Source organism: Enoplosus armatus, chromosome 12 (assembly GCF_043641665.1).
Source record: "Enoplosus armatus isolate fEnoArm2 chromosome 12, fEnoArm2.hap1, whole genome shotgun sequence".
NCBI classification, from domain to species: Eukaryota; Metazoa; Chordata; class Actinopteri; order Centrarchiformes; family Enoplosidae; genus Enoplosus; species Enoplosus armatus.
Genome location: NC_092191.1, coordinates 7,071,800 through 7,097,435, shown reverse-complemented (window position 1 = coordinate 7,097,435; position 25,636 = coordinate 7,071,800). Strand labels below are relative to the sequence as shown.

At 39.8% G+C, this 25,636-nt stretch overlaps 1 protein-coding gene across 1 annotated transcript in view; it reads left to right on the top strand.

The window, feature by feature from the left end:
* Positions 1-25,636, top strand: part of arid5b (AT-rich interaction domain 5B) — a 70,222-nt gene that overhangs the window by 11,337 nt on the left and 33,249 nt on the right. The window contains exon 4 of the mRNA XM_070916205.1: positions 20,420-20,650. Within this exon, the coding sequence (XP_070772306.1) occupies positions 20,420-20,650 (231 nt within the window). The remainder of the gene's footprint in view (positions 1-20,419; positions 20,651-25,636) is intronic.

The window sequence follows — 25,636 nt, the reverse complement described above, 5'->3', positions numbered from 1 at the left end:
ATATAGTTTGATTGTGCTTGTGTGTGTGTTTATGTGTGATAGCTTGCATCCATAATCAGATGTGTCAGCCTGCTTCTTAAATGATATCATGTTCCATATCATGGCTTTCTCTAAACGTGCTGTATCGTCCAGATTTTATAGATTTATCTGTTGTCAGTGTAATAACCTGACGATGATGTTATTGTTACTGAGGGGTTGTGTGTGTGTGTGTGTGTGTGTGTGTGTGTGTGTGTGTGTGTGTGTGTGTGTAAATGTGTTTGTGCGTGCGTGTGTTGCTAATGAGCAGCGCTGCCGTTAATGACTCCATCAGGCTGTTTCTAAATGCACTTGTCACTCCGATGGGACACTCCGCCAGAGAATCTGCCCACTCAGCAGAACGGGCTCAGACTCTGGCAGGGCACCAGAGACACACACACACACACACACACACACACACACACACACACACACACACATATATGGACACATGCACACATGCTACACACCGACAATCAGTGGCGTGCACTCACTTATCCATTTGTTTGTTTGTTCACTACATCTTTGGCGTGTGTCAGTTGTTGACAGTCGAACAATATGAGAGAGAGAGAGTTTGGGAGAGAGATCACTTATTCATCAAGGCAAACGCATGTTACTCTGAGCGAGGGTTTGCATAGAAATATGAAATATGCCACTGCAATGCTGCTGAATACTGGAATGAAATATTCATGCCACAGCAGCAGCAGATCAGATATAAAACTACCCTTAAAGCTGAATGTCTGTAATGCAGTGTAATATGTTGGCTCGTTGACTTAACTGACTTTTTTATGATATAGCCACACACTCTTTTTTGGGGTTGTATGAATAAACAGAATAGCCAGAGGTGGCTGCTAGCTGCATTGAATGATGTATTCGCTGATTGTTATTCTCGGGCTGATCTGTAACTATGTTAGAGGAATTGGATTGTTCCCCATAACAGGATACAGCAGCAATACCACAAGCTGCACAGAAAACCATTGTGAGCTAAAGAGCAATAAAGTGTGCCATTGTTATCGAGGGAAACTGTTCCTTTTTTTTCCAAGTGCATATCCTAACTTTTCCTGGCACGCTGCCAATGTGAATTAAGTGCACTGTTATGGATTTGTGTTTCACAGGCAGCAAATGAAAAATACTACGAGACAAATGTGTCTCAAATAGCCGAATGACAACTGTATTGTTCTTGATCTGCATTACGTGGAGCATTATGGTTTTGCGAACAAAGCTCTATTCTGACCTCAAAAATGCATAAAGAGTGAAAGCAAAGATGCCTGCACAAAGTAAAATGATTAGAGAAACAAGTGACCTTTGCTGCTGTCCTGCAGCATCGACAGCTGTGACTCTAAAACCTGTGAGGCAGACAGATGATTGGTATCATAATTCAAATTACAGCTGTAGCCAGGCCTTGAAATGCAGTGTTTTAAAAGAGCGGCTGACCTGACATAAGAGGACCTTGAGAATGATGCAACTTTCCCTTAAAACGGAAAAAAATTGCACAGTTAAAGAAACAACTGACATTCTTGTCCTGAGTTAAGATGAGAAGATTGATACCACTAACACGTTTGTATAGTGAATATGATGCTACCACCAGTTGCTGGTTAGCTTAGCATAAAGACTTGAAACAGGGGGAAACAGCTAGCTTGGCTCTGTCCAATGGTAACTAAATCCGCCCTTCACCGATGTATAAAAAACAACATGTTGTGGTTTTACAGGGGTCATTTGATAGACTATTTCTTGGCTGAGCACAGTAACTTCTTCCTCTTGTTGGCACTGTAAGGTTACCACAGAGCCAGGCTAGCTGTTTCCCCCTGCTTCCAGTATTTGTGCTAAGCTAAGCTAACCAGCTGCTGACAGTAGCTTCATATTTACTGTATAAACATGAGAGTGTTATCAATCTTCTCATAGCAAAAATGCAGATTTTTTTTCCTTTAAGTATGTATCTTGTGGCCCACAAACGACATTTAATTGTCTGTATAGAATAATCTAATTGTATTACATAAGTTTCCCACTTAGAGAACATATTTCTTTGAGTGCATGAAGAGTGATGTATTGTAGTTTGCAGTTCTTACATTATCTGTAATGTAATTCACTTAATCAGGTAATGCAAACTGTCTACTCAGTTTATCTTGTATTGAAGTGAGCATTAGAGCTTCTTTTTACAGTTCAATCCACCAGGGATGGCTTGCCAGGGAAGTTTACATTCTGCCCCTCTATCTCTCCCCAGAGAACTGGCCTGATTCTTTTTTCTTTTTTTTTTTCATTGCTGCCTGCCGAAATTGGTTTCTGGTCGTATACTAGGAGGCCGAGTTTTGGAGAGCTGTATCTGCTGATACAGTTTGTTGGCTTGTGCTGGGAGAAACTGAGAGCCGTAGATGGAGAATAATAAAAAATGCAAAAAAAGAAAACACAAAGGATGGCTCTTGCTCACAAAATAGCTCAATAGGTTTACCGTCTTGTTTTACTTCAATTCAATCCTTCAGTGCGGAAAAAAACAGTGAGCAGAGTTGAGATGTTTTGGAAGATTATACAAGGTCATAGTTTATGACTCCTGCATTCAGAGAGCATAGATGTTGTTCCCAACTCCTGCCCTCACCTATAGTATCATCTGTAGCTGGCTCACCCAGCACTGTGAGCATCAGGGCTCTGTGAGAAAACATCCCGACCGGAAAAAGTAACCATGCAAGTGGAAAAAATATAGATACAGTGTACTGCAAAAGTAGTCACCCTCATATTATTTTTGTGCTACAGCACCTTAAAGCGCCATGAAATGACAAAAATAATATTATTGGGTTTATTGTTATCTCTGACAAATATTTGTTTAAGATATTTGATGCTTTCTGCATATTATTATTGTTCAATCCTGCCAAACAAATTTATACAGTGGATCACACTTTAGGCGAGGGTGCATGATGGATTAGACATCAGAAAATGTGAGCATTTTCATTGAATATTCAGTTAGCGATGGTAACGAAGGTCAGTTATTATTATTCAAGGAGAGACATGTTCATCATGCATCTCTTTGCTGCAAACGGTGTGCCTTGATTGATGTTTTCCATCCAATATCTCCATCAGTGTCCAGTGTAAAATGTGATGCGATTGATTTGAATCGAAAGGCACTCTGTTGTGAGTTGTATGTATAAAAAGAATGACATTATGGACCCCCCCCCCCATAATCCATAATAACTGACCTTTATTACTGTGCATGTTTTATATTTTGAGTTAAGTACATTACACTCATTTGGCAGGCCCTTTGTCCAGAGCGCCTTGTATGTATTACATATGCATACATCAGGATGGGGTGCAGATCAAACCACCGACCCTATGATAAATGGCCGACCTTCTCTACCAACTGAGCTGCAAAATTGCATTATAATTAAACATTTTTACAGTTGTGAGCATCTCCTCAATTGGCTTTGTGCATTGCATTGTGGGACAATAGTGTACATTAACAAATCAAGCTTTTTTTTAAGCCTTTTTGTGAGTATATTCAATTTTGTCGTTTTCCTAGAGCGAGCACACTTTATAGTCAGAACCTGCTTAGAATTAGTGTGTAGTCTGGAATCGGGGCACACCAATACGTGTGATCCGAGCTAAACGTACATTGATTGAGCTGGAAGGTGCAGTAGGCCAGTGAGGCACGGAGTGATAACACTGCATTTCAAGATTCTTTACAGCCTCTCCCGCTCGGGGATAGAACCACTGTATTTCCCTCTGATGCAACATCTGATCTGTATGCCAGGCTTGGCACATATACCCGAGTTGATATCCCGACAATATTTCAGTCGGAACATTTCAATTTGATGTAGAGGGTAGATTCTGTCCCTTTTCAGACACTGTTCAGTGCGTCACAGTATGTTTATGCGGGTAGGAACTGGTGATAAGGAAACAGACAGATGCTGTCTTCTCATGGTTGATTTGTCTTGGTGACAATACAGAACAATGTTTGGGACTTTGACTCACTATCGTACATGAAAATGTTTTATGTTTCGACTGCAACGTGGGAAGGGGTAAGCGTTTTCTTGGAAAAGATAAAGAGAACGTGCCGTGGTGTTACAAGAGTAATGGTATGTTGTGACTCTGACAGAGAAAGAATGCAGTGCTTCTGTAAGACACACCACACTGTACTCTTCCATTCAGAATATGTGGCAGATTGTATCGTTTGCACTTGTTTGCTTTCCGCCCCTCAAACATATTTGCCTTCCCTTCTGCTTTTTTCTGCAGAACTAATTCTACAAACTGTCCAAAATCCCTTTTGAAGTAATTTAATGGAGTGTTTGTATTGATTATGTGCCTCTCTCACCCCCCTCCCCTCTTTCTCTCCTTCTCTGGTATGTTTTTTTTCCTGTTTTGGTGGTGCTGGAGAGAGAGAGAGGGGGGGGGGGTTTATGGCAGTATCTTCTTCATTATGCTCAGACCTGTAGGAGAGAGAATCACAAGCTGTTTTTCCTCACTGATGTGCTCATATCATTAATTCACTTCTGACTGGCCGGAAGCCAAAGAATTCTAAATCTGTAAGCAGTAAATTGTGTGCCGGGGTGGAAAAATCTATTAGATGTTTGAGCATGCCTCGAATTTGAATGGGAGAAAGAGAGAGAAAGAAACACTGTGAGAGAGAGAGAGAGAGAGAGAGAGAGAGACCACCCAACACCCGAGCCATATCCTGTTATGGCTTGCACCGTAATCAAATTCAGCTTCTTTGGATAGCTATATTCATTAATAATTTGTGTTATTTTATTTCTGGAATGTCACATAATGTGTTTTCCGACTTGCATGAGGGAGGGGGCTGAAGGCTGGTGGACGGTTAAACAATGAGAACGGCCTCAGAGGAAATGAAGAGCTCCGTCTCTCCATTACAACAGTTTGTGTCTCTCTTCTCTCCATTAGTCAGGTCTGGAACAACAGAGATGCTATTGATGTGACCTCTGCCAGGCATCTTAAATAGACAGAAAGGGAGTGAGGTTCTTTCATAGTGCACTAGCGCGTCTTCCTGATAGATTTATTCTTTATTAAATTGTTTCTTTTATGATTCTTTTGTTATGAATTTATGCCTCAAAATCACATGGATCAGGAGGTTTTATCTGAGATTGTGTGTTGATTGAGGAACATTTGCTTTCTTTTCTTAAACAAATTGGCTGCCAGTTCCAGTTACGCTCTGACTCACACTTAAGTGTTACCCAACCAGCAGCCTTTCTGGAGAGATTTCTATATCCGTCTTTGTCAAAATGATGCTCATTTTGAGTATTACAGCAACATTAATATTTCAGCACAGAACTGCCTTTTGTACATGTCTCCCCGTTATGTTTATTTCTTCCTGACAGTTTCACATTCTGCCTTCAGACGGATAGATGTGGAGGATTCTGTGCTGCTCAGTAGGCATCACAGATTGTACAATTAATAACTCTGCATATTTTATGAGCATGCCAGTCCATCTGCTTTATGAATGCATGTAAAACTGTCCTCTTCTGGACGCCCTGTTGTGCGTATCAAAGGGACTTCAAGTTCAAATCAACATCAAGAAAAACACACACAGGGACATAGCCTCGTGAAAGGAAGATGAACAGTGATGAAATGTACAGATTTGAGTACTATATATATTGAGTATTATATGCTATACTTCTTTAGGAAATATTGCACTTTTTACTCCACCTTAATTTGACGTATTAAGATTTCACCTAAATAACATTTGATGAGTTTATCAAACATGATTGACTTTTATATATAAAGCCACCCAACAGTATATGAAATAGTTTAAATTAGCCCCACTTGAACCAGTTATAACAGTAAAATGCTACTTATACATTAATGCATCAGTAATAATAATCCTGTATACTCATAGGAGCATTTATGAGTACTGAGTAGGCCTATGAGTACTTTAAATTGTGATACTTTAAGTACATGAATGCTTCTTCCACCACTGAGTATGAACAGCAGGGGCTGAGCTATTTCCGATAAAGGCGCACGAACATGATTCAGATTATGGCATTATCTTGGAAGTGAATCTGGGAAGCAGAGAAACATTTCATTTGATACTGACGTTAAAAAATAAACAAAAGATTTACTTGGTGACTGGTCACAGGGTGATTTTCTGTTGTCGTCACTGTCTGTACAGTTCAGTGTGAGTGTAAAAGATCCAGCTCTATCTCTTTAAGAAATTGAATCATGGCTCCCTTATTTCAGGCGCTGTGGTTTCATGATTTAATAAGACTGAACTGCGCAGGTTGATGATAATAACTTTAAATCTACCGTATGTGAGGGTGTGTGAACAAATGAACTCTCACATTAAATACCCATTTAATTCTAGGTTGGATTCTAGGTTTCCGTGTCGGAAAAACACTTTCAGTCAGACCTGCGTCGAGGTAAAGAAATACGTCTTGCCGCTGATTGCAGATCAGCTTCTCAACATCCTCTTAATATCTGTCATAATCTGTAAGGCAGAACTGATGCAAGAGGGTCACAGAGCCCGGCTGCACGATGTATACTGTATTACACACTATGGAAGATAGACTTCTAGCCTTGTAGGAACAACATAGTGTTCATTTCCCAGCACAGAGGTAATGCATTTCACCCGCATTGAAAGGTAATTGCAATGGGGGCTTTGATAGATTCCAGACCTTTGGTGGGAACAGTGTGTGTGTGTGTGTGTGTGTGTGTGTGTGTGTGTGTGTGTGTGTGTGTGTGTGTGTGTGTGTGCTCACACATACTTGCTTGGGTGCATAACTGCTCTTAATGCTTTTATTAAGCCAAAGAAACACAAATGACGTAATTTGTATTTGTAAAATATCTCTGTGCAGATGGTGTAATATATTTTGGTTTCTTTGATATATCGACTGCCAGAAGAGTTGGAAGGAGCGCCTTGGCTGCAAACAATAGATCACTGATGCCTCTCTGTCCTCTTTCTCAACCTGTCAGTCCATTTCCTTGTTATGTACTGGCCTGAGGAGCACTTGGCAAAATGAGAGGCATTCAGCCAGTCTTGTTTTTTCCCCGATTTTCCCCTCAGCCATAACTCAGGGAAAGCTGTTGTTTCATTCGATGCGTCAGAGGATAATATTTAAAGCTAACAGTAGCCGAGTCACAGAATCTCTGTGTTCCAATGCAGAAGGTGCAACTTTGATTTATCTTGTTGACGATAATTACTGAATGTGAGGAAGAACAGCTGTGTAGATGGAGGGCTGCACACAGATGAAGCTAGATACATATGCGGTAAGCTAACCTGATATTTCATGAGCAGGGAATTGATTCCAGTAGCTTTTCTGATCATTTATCGCCTCTTCCTTATGACACACACGTTGCCAGTCATCACTTCTTAGACAACAGACGCCTTAGCCAGATGACCATGATTCAAGTTGTTGTCATTTCATGTCACATAAACAAAAATATCTCCCACTGTCATGTTCAACTCATATTGGACTTTTAAATGCGAGTGGTTGTTAGAAATACAGCAATAATGCAGAGAGAAATAAACATGTTTTGGCATGAGTGACCAGTGGACATAAACTTGTTATCGGAGCTTGTAGATATTCTCCATTGAAGTTCTTATCTTTCCTGTGCAACATGAGACAAGCGGCTACAAACACTGTATGTGCTGCATTACAGTGATTACAGCTCTGTGGGTAAAGCGGAGGTTTGCCACATCAGAGGTCGTTTTCTGTAATCTGGAATGAGCGAATTTAAAGCCAAGCTGGTAGCAGTTTATCAGAAATTACCTGCTTGTTTAGCCAGATACTGTGTGTGTCACATGAATAACACAGCAGTCTTGTGAAAATAGTTTGTGCAGGACCGAGCTGGGGAACTTCAAACGGAGATCGTTAGGGCTTGTGGAGAGAGAACAATTCTTAGTGGCTGTTGTTTTCTGTTTTTTTGTGGCGCTGTTAGAATGTGTAATCACATCTAATTGCACACCAAAATATGCAAGAGAAAATCCTACAGTTTGCATTTCTGGGATTTGCTTTTGTGTCTTCAATACGCTTTATACCAATGACAGCACATAAACAAGAAATCTGAACAGATGGCGCTGGTTTTTAATGACATATTGCTATCTGTAAAGTCTCCCTCTAAGCCACAGACTAAAACGTCTCCCCTTGGGGAGCGCACCGCTCTAGTTGTTATCATCCGCTGCTAATGTCACTCTTTTCTTTGCCACATTGTCAAGTCCTCCAGCTAAATAAATGCCATGTAAATTGAGTATTGTGCTGGATGTAATTATTGAAAAGGGTTCCAGTTGGCTTAACTCAACGGGCTGTTTATTTAAAGGCTTCCTCCTCTGTACAGATCCGATGATAGAGAGAGAGAGAGAGAGAGAGAGAGAGAGAGAGGGAAAGAGAGGTTCTTATATAATGACAGGAATTCACAATGGAGCCATGCTGAATGACAACTCCCCCCAAACATCTCCAACAAACATCCCCACCCCCCCTTTCTCTTTCTCATTACAATTTTACCATTGGGAAACATGCCTGTCCCAAATAGCCTCTAGTATTATTTCTTTTCCTCCCTCCTGCTCTTTTTTTTCTTCATTCTTGTTCTGAAAACATATTAAATCGTGCTTCCTTTTACACAGACTGAGAAATAAGTCTGAGTTGATAATGAGGGGCCCTTCTTTGAGGAAATACACACGGCAACTTTGATCTAGAATGGCATGTAATTCCTTGCCTGACCCAATTCCCAATCTCCTGATAAGATGTTCTTTTTTTTTCTCTCCCTCCTCTTTGCTCTAACCTTCCCGCAGAACTCACTCAAATGGGAACTTGCTGTCCCATTAAAGATACATTTAAAGCCAAACATGTCATCCATTTCATTCTGCAGGAGAGAGGATATGTGAGGTTGGAAATGCTGCCTACTACGAGGAAACTCTCTATGTATCTCTTTTTTTTTCTCTGTCGGTGACAACCTCTGAGATCTCTGATCACAGCTGCTCAATTGAGTTTGTGTCGGACAGAGCTGCGTGACAAATGAGAGTGGCCGTTATAGTAGATAGAGTATCATCACCTGGGTGTAAAAGCTTTTAGGCTCGTGTGTTGAGAGGGAAAGAGACATGGAGAGGGGTTTCACTTGTTTGTGTAGTCAAAAGGCAGCTGTATTTCTGCAACCAAAGATAGTTGATTAAATTTTCTCCCTGTGGTATTTGCACATTTCGGGTTCTTGCAGAGCAGCTTGTTTTTACTCTCAGAATTGACTGCGCCATAAGTGGATTGACCCCCAAAACCCAGCAGTAGTCTTTCATTAGTCAGGATGCAGCCGGGGACCAGACAGCGAACAGTGTTTAGGGCCAATCCATCACTGCACAAAAGGGGATCAACATGGCACAAACTTGTCTTCTTCATCTTAAGTGACAACGTGGCCTCTAACCTCGTAGTAATCACGGTTTCAACTTTTCTTCCTCGTGAGTCTGATCACTCAGAGGGGGCCAAAGCTACGTATAATTTCATCTCCGGCACAAAAAGGGGCCCTTTGGAGCTTTCTGATAGCTCATTTGTTAGGAGGCCCCCGTTGTTTTTTGATAGTCAAAAGAACCAATTTGGGTTGGGTTTTTTTTGACAAGGAGCCCCTCTGAATAATTCCTTCATGTATTACAGGACCTATTAAATGCAAACTTTTCAATCTGGCAATCAATAAGGCAGGCAGCCTTCCCTGGCCCCGTGCCAGACACATTAGGGCTGCGAGCGATGGTTGCTAGGGAGCTGAGCCTGCTCAGGGGAAAGAATGTTTAATGTAATAGAATCACATAAATCAACTGGAGGAAAGTGCTTGTGTTGTTTCTTCTCTTCTCTCTCTCTCTGTTTAACTGAAAACATTTAATATGGGTGTGTGTTTTTGAAAATGTGGTACAGCCATTTTTTCCCCCCCTTCTGTCAACCGCAAGAACATCTGGGATGGAATTAAGCTGAGGGAAGTTGAATTCTCTCTGTGTTTATGTGTGTGTGTGTGTGTGTACAGTTCTTATGAGTGTGTGTGTGTGTGTGTGTGTGTGTGTGTGTGTGTGTGTGTGTGCTTGTTTTTGTAGGCATAGCTGTGTGTCCTCAATCCTTGTGCCGCACACTTGAATAAATTGAGGTGAAAATTATATAAATGTTTCTTCTTTTTTTTTTTTTTTTGCTTCTTTGTCACAGGCCACTGCCCCGCCCTGCTGAAATGAATGAGGCACTTTAGTACTTTACTATAATTAAGAACAGGAGCCAGCATGCATGGAGGGCTCTCTTTCTCTCTCTTTCTATGTATTACTCTCTCTGTGTGTTGCTCTCCCTCTCTCAGCCCTCTGTACGGTTTCAATAGAACATTTCCTCTGGGTGTTAGTGCCCTTTTGTGGGAATATGATTATCTTAGAAGAATTAGCGCACAGACATGGCCTGTGAATGTAAAAGCCAGATATCTCTTAAAGTCGTACTCCACTCGTTGTATCTGATAGCTTTTTAATCATCAGGTATAAAAGTTTTGTCCATCACAGAGCGCGGCAGTATATCAACATAGAAACCGACAGCTTAAACCACTTCTCCTCTCATTTGTAAGCGCAGTCATATTTTCACCTAAATACGCTGCAAATGTCCTGTTCTTCTGACAAACCCGCCTCCGGCTTATTTGTAGGTCGGAAATTCTTCTACTTGACTTGCTCCTGGGCTTGTCACTTACACAGTTACTCTCTCAATAAAGAAAACACCAGACTCAAGCTGCCATGCTTGACAGAGTAGTGTGTTAAAATTTAAGTGTGTTGTTGAAAGTATGAATGTTTGGAACATACAGAGTTTACAAATGGACAGCAAAGAAGTAGATTATGCTGCCGAGAACTTTCATAGAAATCTATTGTGACTATCATGAGTTGTAATAGTGTTGTTATTGTTACAAAATGTTGTTTAAATTAATGATTTAAAGCAAATTGTTAAGGACTTAATATCACTAATTTTGTTAGTATTTGTTTAAGCCATAAAGCTTATTATTATATTAATTGATCTTTTTGGCAGCTTGGTGAATGTTGTCACTTTATAAAGGTGATATATTGAATCTGAGAGCAACGTCAACATTATTTTGGAGTTGTGTTTCAGGCGACTGTAATTCCAATACTCGCTCTTCTTTTTGAACTCTGCTTTTGGTCTCCACCATATCCTGAGAAAAGCATCTGACTCTTTAGCTGCTAAATGCTCCACCGTGTTCCCCGGCTAGGTGCTAACTTTGTCTGTCGTCCATGTGGTGCTGAGCAGGTAGCGTTCGATGGAACTTCTTTCTCCTGCTGAAAACAAAGCTGATGAGTGAAAGTGAACCAAAACCAAAAGTGAAAAACCAGTGAAGCTGAAAGATACTGAAACCTTCCATAGAGCTGACGGGAAATTTACAGTCAGTTGATTACAATATAGTGTAAAAAAAAAAAAGTCATCATCAATTTGATAATTTTACATGTTACATTTGCGTTATCATTATATTTTGATTAAGGAAAAAAGCTTCTTAATAAGATAAGACTTTATTGATCCTCAGGGGGAAATTCACAATAATAATAATAATAATAATAATATCATGATATTGACATCAGCCCCATTTGTTCCTCAAAAGATATATTTTAGGTGGAGTATCTGTGTAAAGGGCTGAACGTGTGTTTGTGTCAGAGCACAGCTTGCAGCTGATATGATGAGCCGGGGAAAGGCGAGTTAGTGTCTGTGACTGATGTGATGTTGATGACGGACGGCCACTGAGTCATTTGCAGACGCAGTATGTTACTCAATACAGATCCATTAAACACATTTGAAATATTATTCCAATCCCACTCCCTTTGAACAAAATAAGCAGAGTGTTAGTGACACACTGGGTGATGGCTTTGCTTTGTTTTACTCCAATACAGTGATTTATTGATGCCGCACCCCCCCCCCCCCCCCCCGTGTAATTAATGTGATTTTGTTTACAGTACAGACTAGCGTGTAATTAGCGAAATGTTCTAGCACATTTTGTTTTATCCATGATAGTGTAGTCATTCACAGATTGGACAAGCGATGAATCATGCAAATGAATTTGTTTCATTGTTTCACGTAATTCTGTCTTCGTAGGAAACACAAGGTTGCGGCTAGTGAAAATGTGACGCCCCCCCCCTTCCTCCACATGCATAATTTCCATTCGGTGTCATTGACAGATGCTGTTCCCTCTTTATTTGGTCAGGTTTCAATAACATGAAACCAATAGCCAGATCGGGCGCCTGCTGCTGCGTATATGGCCCCCTCTCAGTGTCATGTCCCCTCATTGAGAAGTGAGAGAGAGAGAAGGCGGATGAATCAGAGAGATGTGTTATATATTATGAGAAGAGGCTAAATGGAAAGAGGGTAACCTCTGAGATCAATACAGAGCACGGAGCAGAGAGCCTGCAGGATGGAGGGAGAATACCAAACAAGAACCTCCTCCTCCTCCTCTCTCCTTTTCCCTCTTTCTGTCTCTTCTCTCCCTCTTTTCTTCGCCGACGTATTACTTTCTGCCTATTTTTAAAGCTTCTAGACTTGTTTTGGTGCTAATAAAAACAAACATCAAATATGAAAGTGACATTATTGGCTCTGGTTTACATGCCTTTGCCATTTCTCGCCAACCCCACAAAAGCAGCAGGGGGATCCAGTAAATTCCTTGGCCGAGCAGATAATGTGGAAATGTTGACAACAGCAAATTTGAGCCGAGTGAGTGATTTAAGGACTACAGCGGGTGACAGAGAGCATGAGAGTAATGGTTTTCAGCTTTTTTTCCCTGCTTGTCTGTGACAAGAGAAATGAGCACACTTGCTTGAAAGATCTTGTCAGAGCTTGTGGGCAGTTTGAATATTTTTAAGCTTGGTTGAATGTAAATGACACAGTTTATATGAGTCACATTCGGGTTTTAATTAGCTAGCGCAGATCTGCTTTTAACTGTCAGCAGCCCTCATATTACGACTAGTTTTATTCCCAACTTGCAAAGCCGCTGCAGAAATTCTCCAATAAAAGCAAAGGATCTCAGAGATGCAGCAGTAGATCACTCTTTTTATTTCTCTGGTTTGAAATTCAATGATATCAATGATGTTTCATCTAACATTAAAATAGCTATTCATCCAGCGGAGCAGCTGCTTCAACCCCAACTAATGAGTTTCATGCCGTATGCGGCATTTCTGAGATTTTGATTACGACGAGTAATTTATCAAGCTTGTTATGGAAGAGAAGCAGGAATTTTTCCTTTGGTGTAATTACACAAAATATTCTTTAATTCTTTCTTGTGTAATGCACTGTCAGAGCTGGTTCCCATCATATTTCTTTCTGCTCCTGTTTCTCTCATATACAGTGTGGCTGCAGTACACTAGTCTCCTCTCTCCCCTTTTCACTGAGCGTTTTTCCTCAAAGGAGGAGTTGGCTCGGTGGAATATTTCCCCCACAAATATCAAATCCATCCTGTGTTGTTAAATATAATTTTGTCATATTTATGAACCAAATATTGTGGGCATATATTACAGCATGTTGCTTTTACTACGCTGGAGTAGATTGAGTTCTGTATTTTACTGTGCAGACTGTGTCATGACAGCTACTGTAGCTAATGACTTTACCAGTCTGCTGTGGGCTGCAGTAGTGTCGCACACAGTGTACTGTGATACAGTACTACAATATTTGTGTTTTTTAAAGCACTATATTGTTACGTTTACACATTAACTATGAATCCCTAGTACCTGACATCACACATATTATCCTAAACATGCTACATCAACAAGTCTTTTCTTTTTTGGTTTAATTCAGAGCTGCAACTAATGATAATTTTCATTATGAATTATTCTGTTGATTATCTTTATGATTATTTGTTTCATTAACTCTATGAAATCTCACAAAATAGTGTAAAATGCACTTCACGATTTCGAGACCAAGTTAATTTGTCTGACCAACATATAAAGACATTAACAGTCAAGATGTTCAATTACAAGAAAAGCAGCAAATTCTCTCCTCTCTTTTGTTTCTTCAATAAGTCACGTAAACAATTAATCATCAAAATAGTTGACTGTCAATTTTCTGTCAATCTAATTGATTAATCGACTAGTTGTCTCAGCACGAGTTTCATTTCATGTCAGCGCAGCAAGAAAATCAAAACCTGCTAATATATGCACTGGCGAGTGATTCAGTTCAGTTCAAGATGTCCAAGAAAGACGAGTCCGCTGCTAAAAGCAGTGATTTTGAGAGGAAGACAGACAGGAAGCAGACACAGATGTTGCATAAAGGATGATATGACTTTCATCATGTTTTGCATTAAAAAGTTGCTGTTTGGCAAGCGACTCTCAAATTTCCTTGTTTCCTTAAACACAACATCAAAGAAGGAATTTCGCTTATTCTCTGTGATGGATTAGCAAATGTATTAATAGTGACTTTAGTCTCTGATTTTCATACTGTTGTGAATAGAGGACAATGGCTGCCTGAAAGCCAGGAAATCAATACAATCAAATGTAGTGGTAAAAAGGAAACACTGTAGCTCAGAAAAACGAAGACTTTGACTTTTTCTGCTGTTCAGTCGTTTTATTTCACATCTTCAAATCAATAAAAAAGTATAAAAGTATGAAAACAAAATCTCTGCACTGTAACTACTCCTTTTGTTCACTGTTAGCACTTTGCTCCTGATCTCTGCTTGTAAAGTTTTTGATTAAAAGAACAATATTGCTGCAGCTGACAGATGTTTGTATGCTTTTGTGTTCAGAAAACCAACAGATATAACTTTCTTTGAGTTCAGTTTCTTTTTATTTGTGTGGCATCTGTTATCCCTTGGATCATGATTCATAACAAAGCGCAATCCTACAAAGCCACAGCAGTAACATACTGTATTGATTCACTTTACAGTTTCTTTGGTCAAAACAGTACCTGAAATACTAGCATGTTTCTGTGAATCAAGAAGGAAAGCGTTGCTGTGTAAACCTTCTGTGTGAGTGATGATTCATGGTATTTGAGGCCACAAATGAGTTTAGCAGACCATCCATTTTATCTAGTTGTCTTCCAGACATCAGGGGGTGGATGGCTCAAACTTTAAGTTGAAACGTACATTTTAATAATTCGTGCTGACCCTGTTTGCACAAGCAGTTCAATCATTTCTGGACTCTCACTGTAGTCATGTAATGCCAGTGTCTAAAAGTGTAAAAATTTGATTCCTTTGCATATTACCAAACCGGTTCAGTCATGCTTCTTTTAATCTGGGGAATGTTAGTAAGATCAGCCCCATCCTGTCATCTCAAGACACAGTGAAACTTATCCATGCCTTTGTCACATCCTGGCTACATTATTGTAATGCACTTTTCACTTGACTAAGTCAGTCATCCTTGAAGTGTCGGCAGCTTGAACAAAGTTCTTCTGCCAGACTCCTAAATAAGACTAGACGTATGCTAATATCACTCCACACACCACTCACTGATTTTAAAATCATCTTGTATTACTTTTTAGGCCTGGCATGGCGGAACTCCAGTCTGCAGTAATTCACTGTGGGCGTCTTCAACTATCTAGTACTACTACTACTACTACTACTACTGCTACTACTACTACTGCTACTGCTACTGTAACAACAATAATACAAGTTACTGGTAGAAGCTGTGAAAACTGGTCAAGGTCTGTTAGCTGTCTGCCTGACGAGGCAAAAATCAAAAGGAGAACAAGCATGTCTATTTATGGCTGCCAAACTATGCACCAGTTTACTATACAGTATAATGCCAGAAATCTGTCAGTGCTTTTTAAGTCACAGTTGAGAACTCACCCGTATAGAACAGCTTGTTCATCTTCTTAATATGTTCTGTATTGTAGCGCTCTGATTGTTTTATATATCTGTATCTACTTGTATTTTCTCCTTTTTGCTCAATTCTTTGTAAACTCTTGTTTTGGGAATTGAAGACAACACATATTAAGTGAGGTAGTTTAGCATTGCACTTATACAAAGTTGTGGGACTCAAGCTCCTATGACACTGGATCCCACAATTCCCACAATGCAACTTGATAGCGTCTTTCATTAGGGTTCTCTCGGCTCGTAAACTCCTGTGCCTTTTGCCCCCAGTTTGTACCACAGGCTTCCTGTTATACATTTGTAGTGTGCAAGCCCAACCCTGATGACATCACTATGACATAATCAGGTTTTTTTTTTTTTTTTGGAAAGCACCTCCAGAGCTGTAGAAAACATACTAATAACTATTTTCACAGGATGAGTAATACTGCACAAGTTGATGTGTAAAAGTAGTTTCCCTTTAAGTGTAATACATTTGTAAAGAGCATCAAATGTATGATATTAATATTGTACTGAAGTGTAAGTATCAGTTTACTGTATATTGTATTTGAGTTTATTGAGTGCTATCCTGACTGAGTGTTTATAACGTCAGCTGTCCTGTAGAGCAGTTATGACCCTGACACTATTGTAGTTTATGAGGTCAGGAGCTTTACAGCGTGTTCTGAAAATAATCTGCCACACCACAGCTGTTTGATCAACACGCTATATACTACCACTAGGAGAGGACAGACAGAGAAAAGAGAAAAGAGATCCAGAGAGAGAGAGAGAGAGAGAGAAACAAATTGCATAATGTTCTCACATAATGTCTTCCAGCACTCAAGTGTTGCAGCCACAGCCCCAACCAATTAGGAAGCTTACTAAAGATAAGGACGTCCTTTATTTTGAAAGGTCGGGCTGTAAGAACAAAAGGAATTTTTAAAGTGTACGCACACTCAATGTACATTACACGCACCAACACACACACACACCGACATGCATACTTTACAACGCCTTTGTACAGTTATTAATGCCCTGCAGCTCTCTCTCCAAATTGAATCTAATCAAGTGAAATGCTGTGAGGGTCCTCGGGAGAAAGAGCAGGTCTGACGGTGACCGCTTACAATAAAATCCCTGACATTTGGAAACAAAGCCTGCTCTACCTCTGAGCTGTAACTGCATACAACAACTGCCGCGATCTTTGATGAATGTATGTGTCTGCTGTGTGATATGCATGTATGTTTTTACATCTGTGAGCTTTGTAGCAACTACCTCCACATAGGCTGTCTGTGTGTGTATATATATGTGTGTGTGTGTGTGTGCTGGTTGAATGGTTTTAATAATTTCTTTTGAAGTGGTCGTCATATTGGAGTACAGTGGAACTAATTACGCTGATTGTCGGGAATGCAGCTGCTGTAAATATGTTATGAATGGTGTCCCTCCCGCCCTGTTTCCTCCCGCTATCAGCCTCCAGCTCGATGAACACCAAAAAAGGGAAAAATGCATTTTTAAATCTGCCATGTTTTGTCTTTAGGAAGGCAAGGTGAAAGGCTCGCTAGTTAGCCACCCTTGAAATATTAACTTACCAGGAGAAATTCCCATGAATGTCATGTCCAAGGGCTTTGTAAAAGCAGACAGGACAGTGAATAATTCATGTAAAAATCGTGTTTCAAACTGCCTGACTCTGCTTCGTCAGCTGTTGAACCGTGGAGTCGGCTTTGTAAGCTAGAAAAATATTAGCACTCTACTTTCAAACAACACTCTGTAAAAGCAAGTGAGTCTATGAAATGTGACATTGACTGAAGCTTTAAGGAACAGTGCACATGCATGATTTGTCTGTGTATAATGTCAATTTCAAGTCATTGTGCAGAACTTTACTGTGTTGCAATACCTTTGCAGAAGTTGTTTTATATTCATTTTATTATCATATAATCATCATAGAAGAAGATTTTTTACTATTTTCTGACATTTTATGGACTTCACGATTAATCAATGAAGAAAAGAAGTGACAGGCTTATAATGAAAATAATCATAAATTGTAGGCCAACATAATATTATGCAAAATATCTTTTTGTATGTGATGTTATATCTCATGTCTAGTTATAATGCACAATACTTCAGATCATTTCCTTTATTTAGTTTGTGGAGGGTAATATTTAGTCCTGTTTTATGGCGAGAGCGTTAAACATTAAAGGGAAACAAAATGAATCAGATTCAGAAGAACACAATCTGAGGGGAAACAATGAGTCCAATATTATCTTTAGAAATTGTGAAATGTCTCTTCTACACCTTCAAATGGGCTCATCAAAGTATTTATCTCCTAAAGTGCCTTATTTATCCAGTTCCATGTCCTTCTGCATAACAAATAATATTTGAGCATTATAGATTATTATATCTCTGTTATGTAGGTGGCAGGAGACGGCCTGTTGTAATTAGACAGGATTGCATAAAAACTGTAATTTTAATCACCATCAGTAACCTGTGGCCTTAACAGCGCTCTGTTATTTGCATATCATCCACATACAGAAGACGAAATGCTGTAAGAAGAGACTTTTATAGAAGCAAAGAGGCTACATTTAATAAAACATATAGTCTGCTGGTTCAGTTTGTGGGTTAAAGTGTTGTGCAGGGGGAAATTTCACAACAGATATTGTTAATGAATACAAAGAAACAGAGCACTTTGTTTATCATGTCAAGTCCTGCATAAATACAGGTGTATATATACTGTAGATCTGGTAGGTTTTAGTGACTTTACAGCCACCTTCACATATTTGAATTCTGTTAATTCTGTTCTGTAATTTCTGACTTCTCACTATGGTTTAAAAATGTTCCTGCAGTGACTCGTGAGATTTCTCTGACACTCTATTTGTATGACTTTATCTTACTAATATACTTTCTGTTTTGACAACTCAACAGTAAGTTAATGGTATTCTTATTAGCGAGGGATGGCAGACTGTCAGTTGAACCACCACTTTGGTCCAGACTGAAATATCTCAACAACTATTAAATGGATTGCCACAAAATCTCATACAGACATTCATGCCCCCTCAGTATGAATTATGAAAACTTTAAAACTTAACATTCATCTAGCACCATCATCAGTTCAGAATTTCTATTTGCCCAACACTTTTGTTTATGACCAAATACCTGCAAATGTTAGCATGCTAACACGCTAAACTAGGTTGGTGAACATGGTAAAAATTAGACATCAGCGTGTTGTCATTGTGAGTATGTTAGCAGGCTGCACTGCTGTACATAAGTAGATGTATCTGTAGACTCTTAGTCTTGTGCTTACATGTTATAAGTGTAATGTTAAATGTTTGATTTCACTATCAGCATATTTCCTGGCTTTTATGGCATTTTATTATCTTTATAGCTTTTATTTGTGTCAGCTCAGTCTGTACTTACTGTCCAGAAGTTCTCCAAATAACGGAAGAGATTTTCTTTGGTGGTTAGTTGTCAAAGGCGATGATGCATTAGTCATGTACACACTGTCAGTGGAATATTAATGAGACACCCACAACAGAAACAACACACCCAATGTGGTGACAAAGTCTGGCTCTAATGGGAGGTTTTACTACTACCTGAGTAAAGCTTTGTTATCAACAAACTGTGAAACATGAGGCTGTAGATCTTACTGTAATGTGCATTCACAGTTTGTTGTTCTTAACTTATTATATATTTGATTTTTCCAACAGGTATAACTAGATTCATACATTTAGATGGTCGTGGGGTCAGCAGTCAGGAAGACATCCCACTTACCTGCGAGCGGCCACACACACACATGCATGTACACAAACGCCCACTCAGATTTACCTTCTCTAAATTACGGCGCAGATTTTCCACCTCGAACTTGCTTGTTAAAAAACCTCGTCAATGAAAGCATGGAGCGTCTAGAGTTGTTCTTGACATTCCTCTTGTCACCCCAACAGTGATGCGTGTCATGCATTTCAAACAAGCAGCCCAACAACATAACATGTTTGTACAGCAGACGTGAAAGGGTGTCGTGTCAGTCTGGTGAAATGTATTATGACTGCAAGGAAAGTTTTCATGAAAATGATTTAAAGTCGCAATGAAACAGAAGCATTAGAGCAGGTTTCCTTCCGTAATGTGATGCATTTCCTGAAAACACACATCAAGATCAAGTAGCAAGAGAGATGAATATATTTGTATGTGAGAGACAGACTATTGTTGGGCACTGCAACATAGCAAAGATGCTTTGCTTTCCATGAATTATTGAAAATCCATGAAAATAAAATACAATTTGGCATGATTTCTCAAAGCAATATGTACATGAAAAGCTTCGGCGTTTTTTTTTCTTCTTTTTTTTAATCACATATTTACCTTCTTGAGATTTAACTGCTACTCATCAAAGGTTACAGTACGACAGCCCTAAAGTATAAGATCTCAAACATTACAGGCCACCTTGCAATTTAAGGCCAATAGTAAAAGGATCATATTCACAGCACACTGGCAGTAGGTGTGCCAGAATATAACAGTAGCCAAAGAATGATCTATGAGAGAGAATAAAGTAGTAAGTGTATGTGTCCTGTAAAATGAAGTGCTGCCATTCTCTACAAATCTTACAGGAGAACTTGAAAAACAAAACATTCCCTATTTCCCTGCAGAGTTTTCCCTATTGAATGTCAAATTACACTATGCATAAAATCTGTGGACCTTCTGACCATGTGTGCATATTTTGTGTGTTTTTCAGGCCAGGAGGAGGACGGGCGGAAGGTTTTGGTCCTCAGTTACCCCCAGTATTGCCGCTACCGCTCAGTTTTGGCGCGGCTCCAAGAGCAGCCGTCCTCTCTGCTCATAGACCACACAGTGCTGGCGCTGGGCGGCATCGCTGCGTTGAGCGGGAGCACGAGGATCCTCTACTGCCGGGACACCTTCGAACACCCCGCCCTGCTGCAGAACGAGAGCATCTGTGACGAGTTTGGTGAGTGTGGTGGCTGGAGATTTGATTGTAGCCCTCAGATAAGTTATCATATTAGCTCATCTGAAATGCCAACAGCCATTACAACGGCAGTTTATGGCAGTGTTGCACGTTTCCCTATGAAACATCAAACTCCTCATGTCCTGAGCTCTGAACGTAAGCATGCACTTAAAACTCATTCTCACAGTACGGTTCATCTCAAACTTTCAATTATGTCATTTTGGTTACCCTGACCATTTGTTCAAGTCTGCTTTTAGTGGGAAATTGACAGTGTTTGCAATTTTTGGGCTGAGCAATTTAGTCCCATTGTGTCAAATCCCAGAAAATGTACATGAGTCCATTTAAAATTTGTATTTGTGTAAGAGCTGCCTATCAAAATGAGGACCATTAAGAGCTACTGAAAAGGGAGCTACTGTATGATTTGGCTTCTAAAGCCGAATACAGTTGCCAATGCATTTTTTTAGATAATCCATTGGTTTTTAAAGGGGAAGTGATTTTACACATAACAGTCTGTTTACAGGTCTTGTGGAGTACCACTGCATATGTGAAAACAGTTTTATAAAACCTTGAGATCTGATAAATGCCTCAAGTGATGTCACTGGTGTCAGCGTTGGTTAGGGCAGAAGACTACAAGTTTGAAAATGAAAAAAGTGTGTGGAGTTGGAAAGATGTGAGTTTACCAGACCTCTGCAGCCCGCGCCTCATCTCTGCTTGAGGCTAGCGGCTCGAGGCTACATTAGCTGCTACTAGCATAACACACCCGAATCTCCGACGGTACTGTCGGCAGTCGAGTGGCATTATGGATAATGCAGGTTTGAAGAAGGAAGAAGAATGCGTAGAATAAAGTGTGATGCTAAATCAGTGGTTTACTCTTTTAAATGGTGTATTTAGCTAAAGAAGTAGAAAGATTTTCTCAACAATAAAGGAACACTTAACCATTCAGTGTTTCCTAAAAAAAAATCTATATCACCAAATTTGGAGATACATGGTTTTCACTGGACAGAACTACGACACAACCCAAAACTCAGGAGGCTTTTATAACACCTGTCAAATCCTATATTTGTTGTTTATTACTCTTAATGAGGAAGTCTTGCGTAGCTATGATTTGTCTTTGTGTGGCGATCATTAGTTTGTGCTGTGGTCTCATGTCACTCGTCACTGCTTTGTTTCTGTTATAACTCTTCTATTTGTCCTTTTTGACCTTTCATTGCACAAATTAATTACAGCCATCTAAAGTCAACATGCTTTTGATCAATGCTCTTTTAGTTTAGTTGATTAAGACTAAAATCCAGTACAATACGATTGACCATCATGTTTTTCATTTAGTCTCAGTTCCCCCGTTGGGTCTCTCTGTTTACGAAAAACAAGTGACCGCCATTCAAACAGTCACACCTATGAAAAGCATTCTGTGGTTCCAGTGAGGAATTTTGAAGTGCTAGAACATGTCTATTTGCCATTCACTGTGCTTTCCCTGCCGCTCATGAATCCACACATTTTATTAACCCCGAGCTGGGCTAAAACAAAGGAATAATGTGATTCATCTCTCTTTATATTTCCTCTGCGCGGTAGCACGGCGGAGCTCAGCGGGCTCTTGTGCGGCATCAATTTGACATTCACAGTAACGGCTCCTCTGGTCAAAAGTCATTGTTTTTCTTTTCCTGTAAATTTGCCAGTAGGTAATTGCGTTTTAAGAGAGCAGCAGAGGTGAGACCAGAAGGGAAAACGGTTTTAGGCATAGGAAAATAAGTTATGAATAGTAACGTTAACATCCTGTGGCTGCTGTTGCTCATTCACTTGGCTCAATAATGCCATTCCTCTGTGAGCCACATTTAAGCTAAAGGTTTATTTTCAGAGCCTAAGGGAGTTCTACTTTTTTTTTTGGACTAAGGCAACCAGATTTCTAACGTTATTCACATGACGGTTTACTAGTTTTGAAGCAGGCTTTTATTTCTGCTTGAATTGCTGCTAGGAGACTTGTTTGTGATTTGTTTCAAAACAGCAGAGCCAAGTAATTTCCATCACTCTGCCAAGTGAACTAAGGCCTCAAGGGCGTCTTACTTATAGGCACAAACACACACATGAATGTTTGCACATATGCACTCAGAAACATGCACAACTGCTGAGTGAAGTTCTCCTGCCATTTACAAAAAAGCAGCTATAAACGCCATATTAAATCCACATTTATTAGGATAAATACCAGCACTGTGGACACGTAAGAAGTAATACTGTGCAGCTGTGAAATATTAAAAAGTTAAAAATTGATCTGGGGAACAATTTTAGGACTTTCTTGTATGCTTCTCACAATGCTAATTCTGACCTTTTAGATTCAGCCAAATCTGCTGTGGCAGCTCTAATAGCCGCCCGTCTTGTCTAGGCTAATTCATGAAAGTGTGTCAGGCTACCTCAGGGGGTAGAGAAGACGAGAGGCCTCAGGAAAAAAAAGAAAGAAAAAGTGCTATTGCAGATTTTCAGAAAGCCTGTTGGTACAGTATTGTGTGAAATGTAGCCATCAGATGAAAGCCTGGTGGTGAAATCCAGTCTATTCTTGGTAGCCTGATTATGGTTTCAACACAGCACTGCAGCAGGTGATTGTACAACATAATCATGTACAAATGTATTATATAATCAGTAGCATATGTTGTTTTTTTATTTAAACACGTCCAGTGTACCCTCATTCCGATTTATCTGTATTTTTGGAGGTGAGTAATGAAAAGTGCTCTGGCTGCTTGCATTTGTTCTGACTTTACTCGATGATGTAAGGTCGTTTCAGGTATGACAATGTCAGTCGTTGGAGGCTGTGCTCTTTTTCTAACTCGATCTCTATATTCGTGTTTTTTTGTCCACGTCACCGCCATGCTTTCTGAACCAGCTTGAGCAAAAACTGCGGTTGCGTCAGTTACCAGATCTTTAGTCCTGTGATCCATATTTATGTTCAGCATCGCCTGTCACCCCTGCAGCTGCTTTCCTCACGGGGAATGACACAGTTTTTGTTTATAATTATCATGCATTCTCTGCCAGCGTGGATTGATTATACCCATGCTACTTTGTGTCCCTGATTTAATTTCTTGCCAGGAGGAATGTGTTACCATTGCACAATGGCAGTAAAAGGAAATATAAGTTGTACGGAAGACCTTGCATTCCAGTGCTTATTGTGTGCACTCTGATGTGCTGAATGATATACAAGCTCTTATATAAACCTAAGAATAAAGAAGGCCTTATGTACTGTACTATACTATAATAATATTGTCACTACTGAGGATCCTGCACTGTGAGAAAAAGCCAGAAATAGTTTGAGTGGGCCAGGCCTTTGCAGCGCTGAATGACAGATGACATGGTTCAGGGTTTTGTTATTAGCTGTCATGGTTCTGTTGAGTATTACTCACATTCATTTGGCATATATACAGCGTGTGCTACAAAGCACTAATATAAATATTTGTAAGCTCAACCTAGAGGTGCTGCGTATGATATATTTAAACAACATGTACATGGCAGAGCTACTCATTTGGGCGTCTGTTAAGGGAAATAATATGAGCAACATTTTTCCCATTTTCTCTGATTCTGAAGTTATGCTCCCAAACTGCTGACCTTTCTCTCCCCTCCCTCCCTCCACCCCTTCAGGAACCTAACACTCCTTGTGTGCACATTGCTTAAATCAACAGTATTTTGAAAGTTAGTGAGGCAATCATGTTTGAGGCAAAGCAGTTGAGAGGAGCAGCCCCCCCTTCCTCTTCCTCCTCCCCCTCTTTCTCTTTCTCATTTGTCCTATATTCCCCAGGTCTCTTTCCTTGGCACAGAAACTATATATTTCATGCTCAGCTCAGTGTGTGTTTGTTTGAAATATCTCTCACTCTGTGCCGGTTTGATTTTTATTAAAAAGAAACATTTTGAGTGCAATCCTTTGGAATCCTTTTTTGTAATCCTCCAGGGTGGGAGGAGTATAAAAAACTATTTATTGCTTCAATATATTAACATTGTCCAGATGCACTGATCATGAACAAAATTCTGCAGTCTATTTTTGTCATGTGGTGCGTGTGTGCTAGTTTTGTACATCTGTGGCTGAATTTGGTCGTGCTTCGTGTGTATTTATGAGGCTGTGTCTGCATGTCTGAGTTGGTTGCATCTGTGTTTGACAGAAAAAAGATGTGATTTCCTGTCACACGTTTGCTCGCTGAAACTGATACTGAAATCTACTGTACTAAAGAAGACGAGGAAAAGGGAAAATCTGAAAAACTCTTAAACATGCTAAAACTCTCAAACCTTTACTTTGAGATAATATCTTTAAAAACATTCAGTCTTGCTAGCTTGATTGGGTTGGGTCACCAGATGGACATACAGTATGATGTCATTGTTTCCACAACTTGAACCACTTTCTCGCTCCCTCTTTAAACATGAAATCAGATTAGATGAAATATGCAAACGCCAATATCGTCCCATGACAGCCCCGTCTGTTAATGTAATAGGCAAACTGCTTGCTAAGCCCGTGTTTTCCCATCTCCTCTGCAGATTTGTGTTAACCACCGGCCCATGAATTTTTCATCGTCCATATGTCATGGTATACAGAGGCCATGGAGGAGAAATTTAGAGGAGAAAAGAGCACGTTATAGCTGTATTGTCAGATTTCATAATCAGGACATGGACTTATCACAATGAACTGAACATCTGGTGAAAGGCCACTTATATAGTACATTGTCATGTCCTTACATATCTGTAAAATAACGTTTTTACAAGAAATGAAAGATACATATTTTTACACACAGCATGTAACTTAACATGCCATGCTGTGTGATTAACCCTAACACACTGTGAGCAGGAAGTGTCTTATTTATTGCTCTATTATCACTGGTAGTTACAGTGCTATTTTAAGTAAAAGCACTTTCTTCTAGCATTAGCGTGATGTTTGGACTGTAAAGGACACAATCTTCCTGATTATCCATATTATGTCATCAGCAACACGCCAGCTCTGCACATATCCCTTTGCATTGCTGCTTA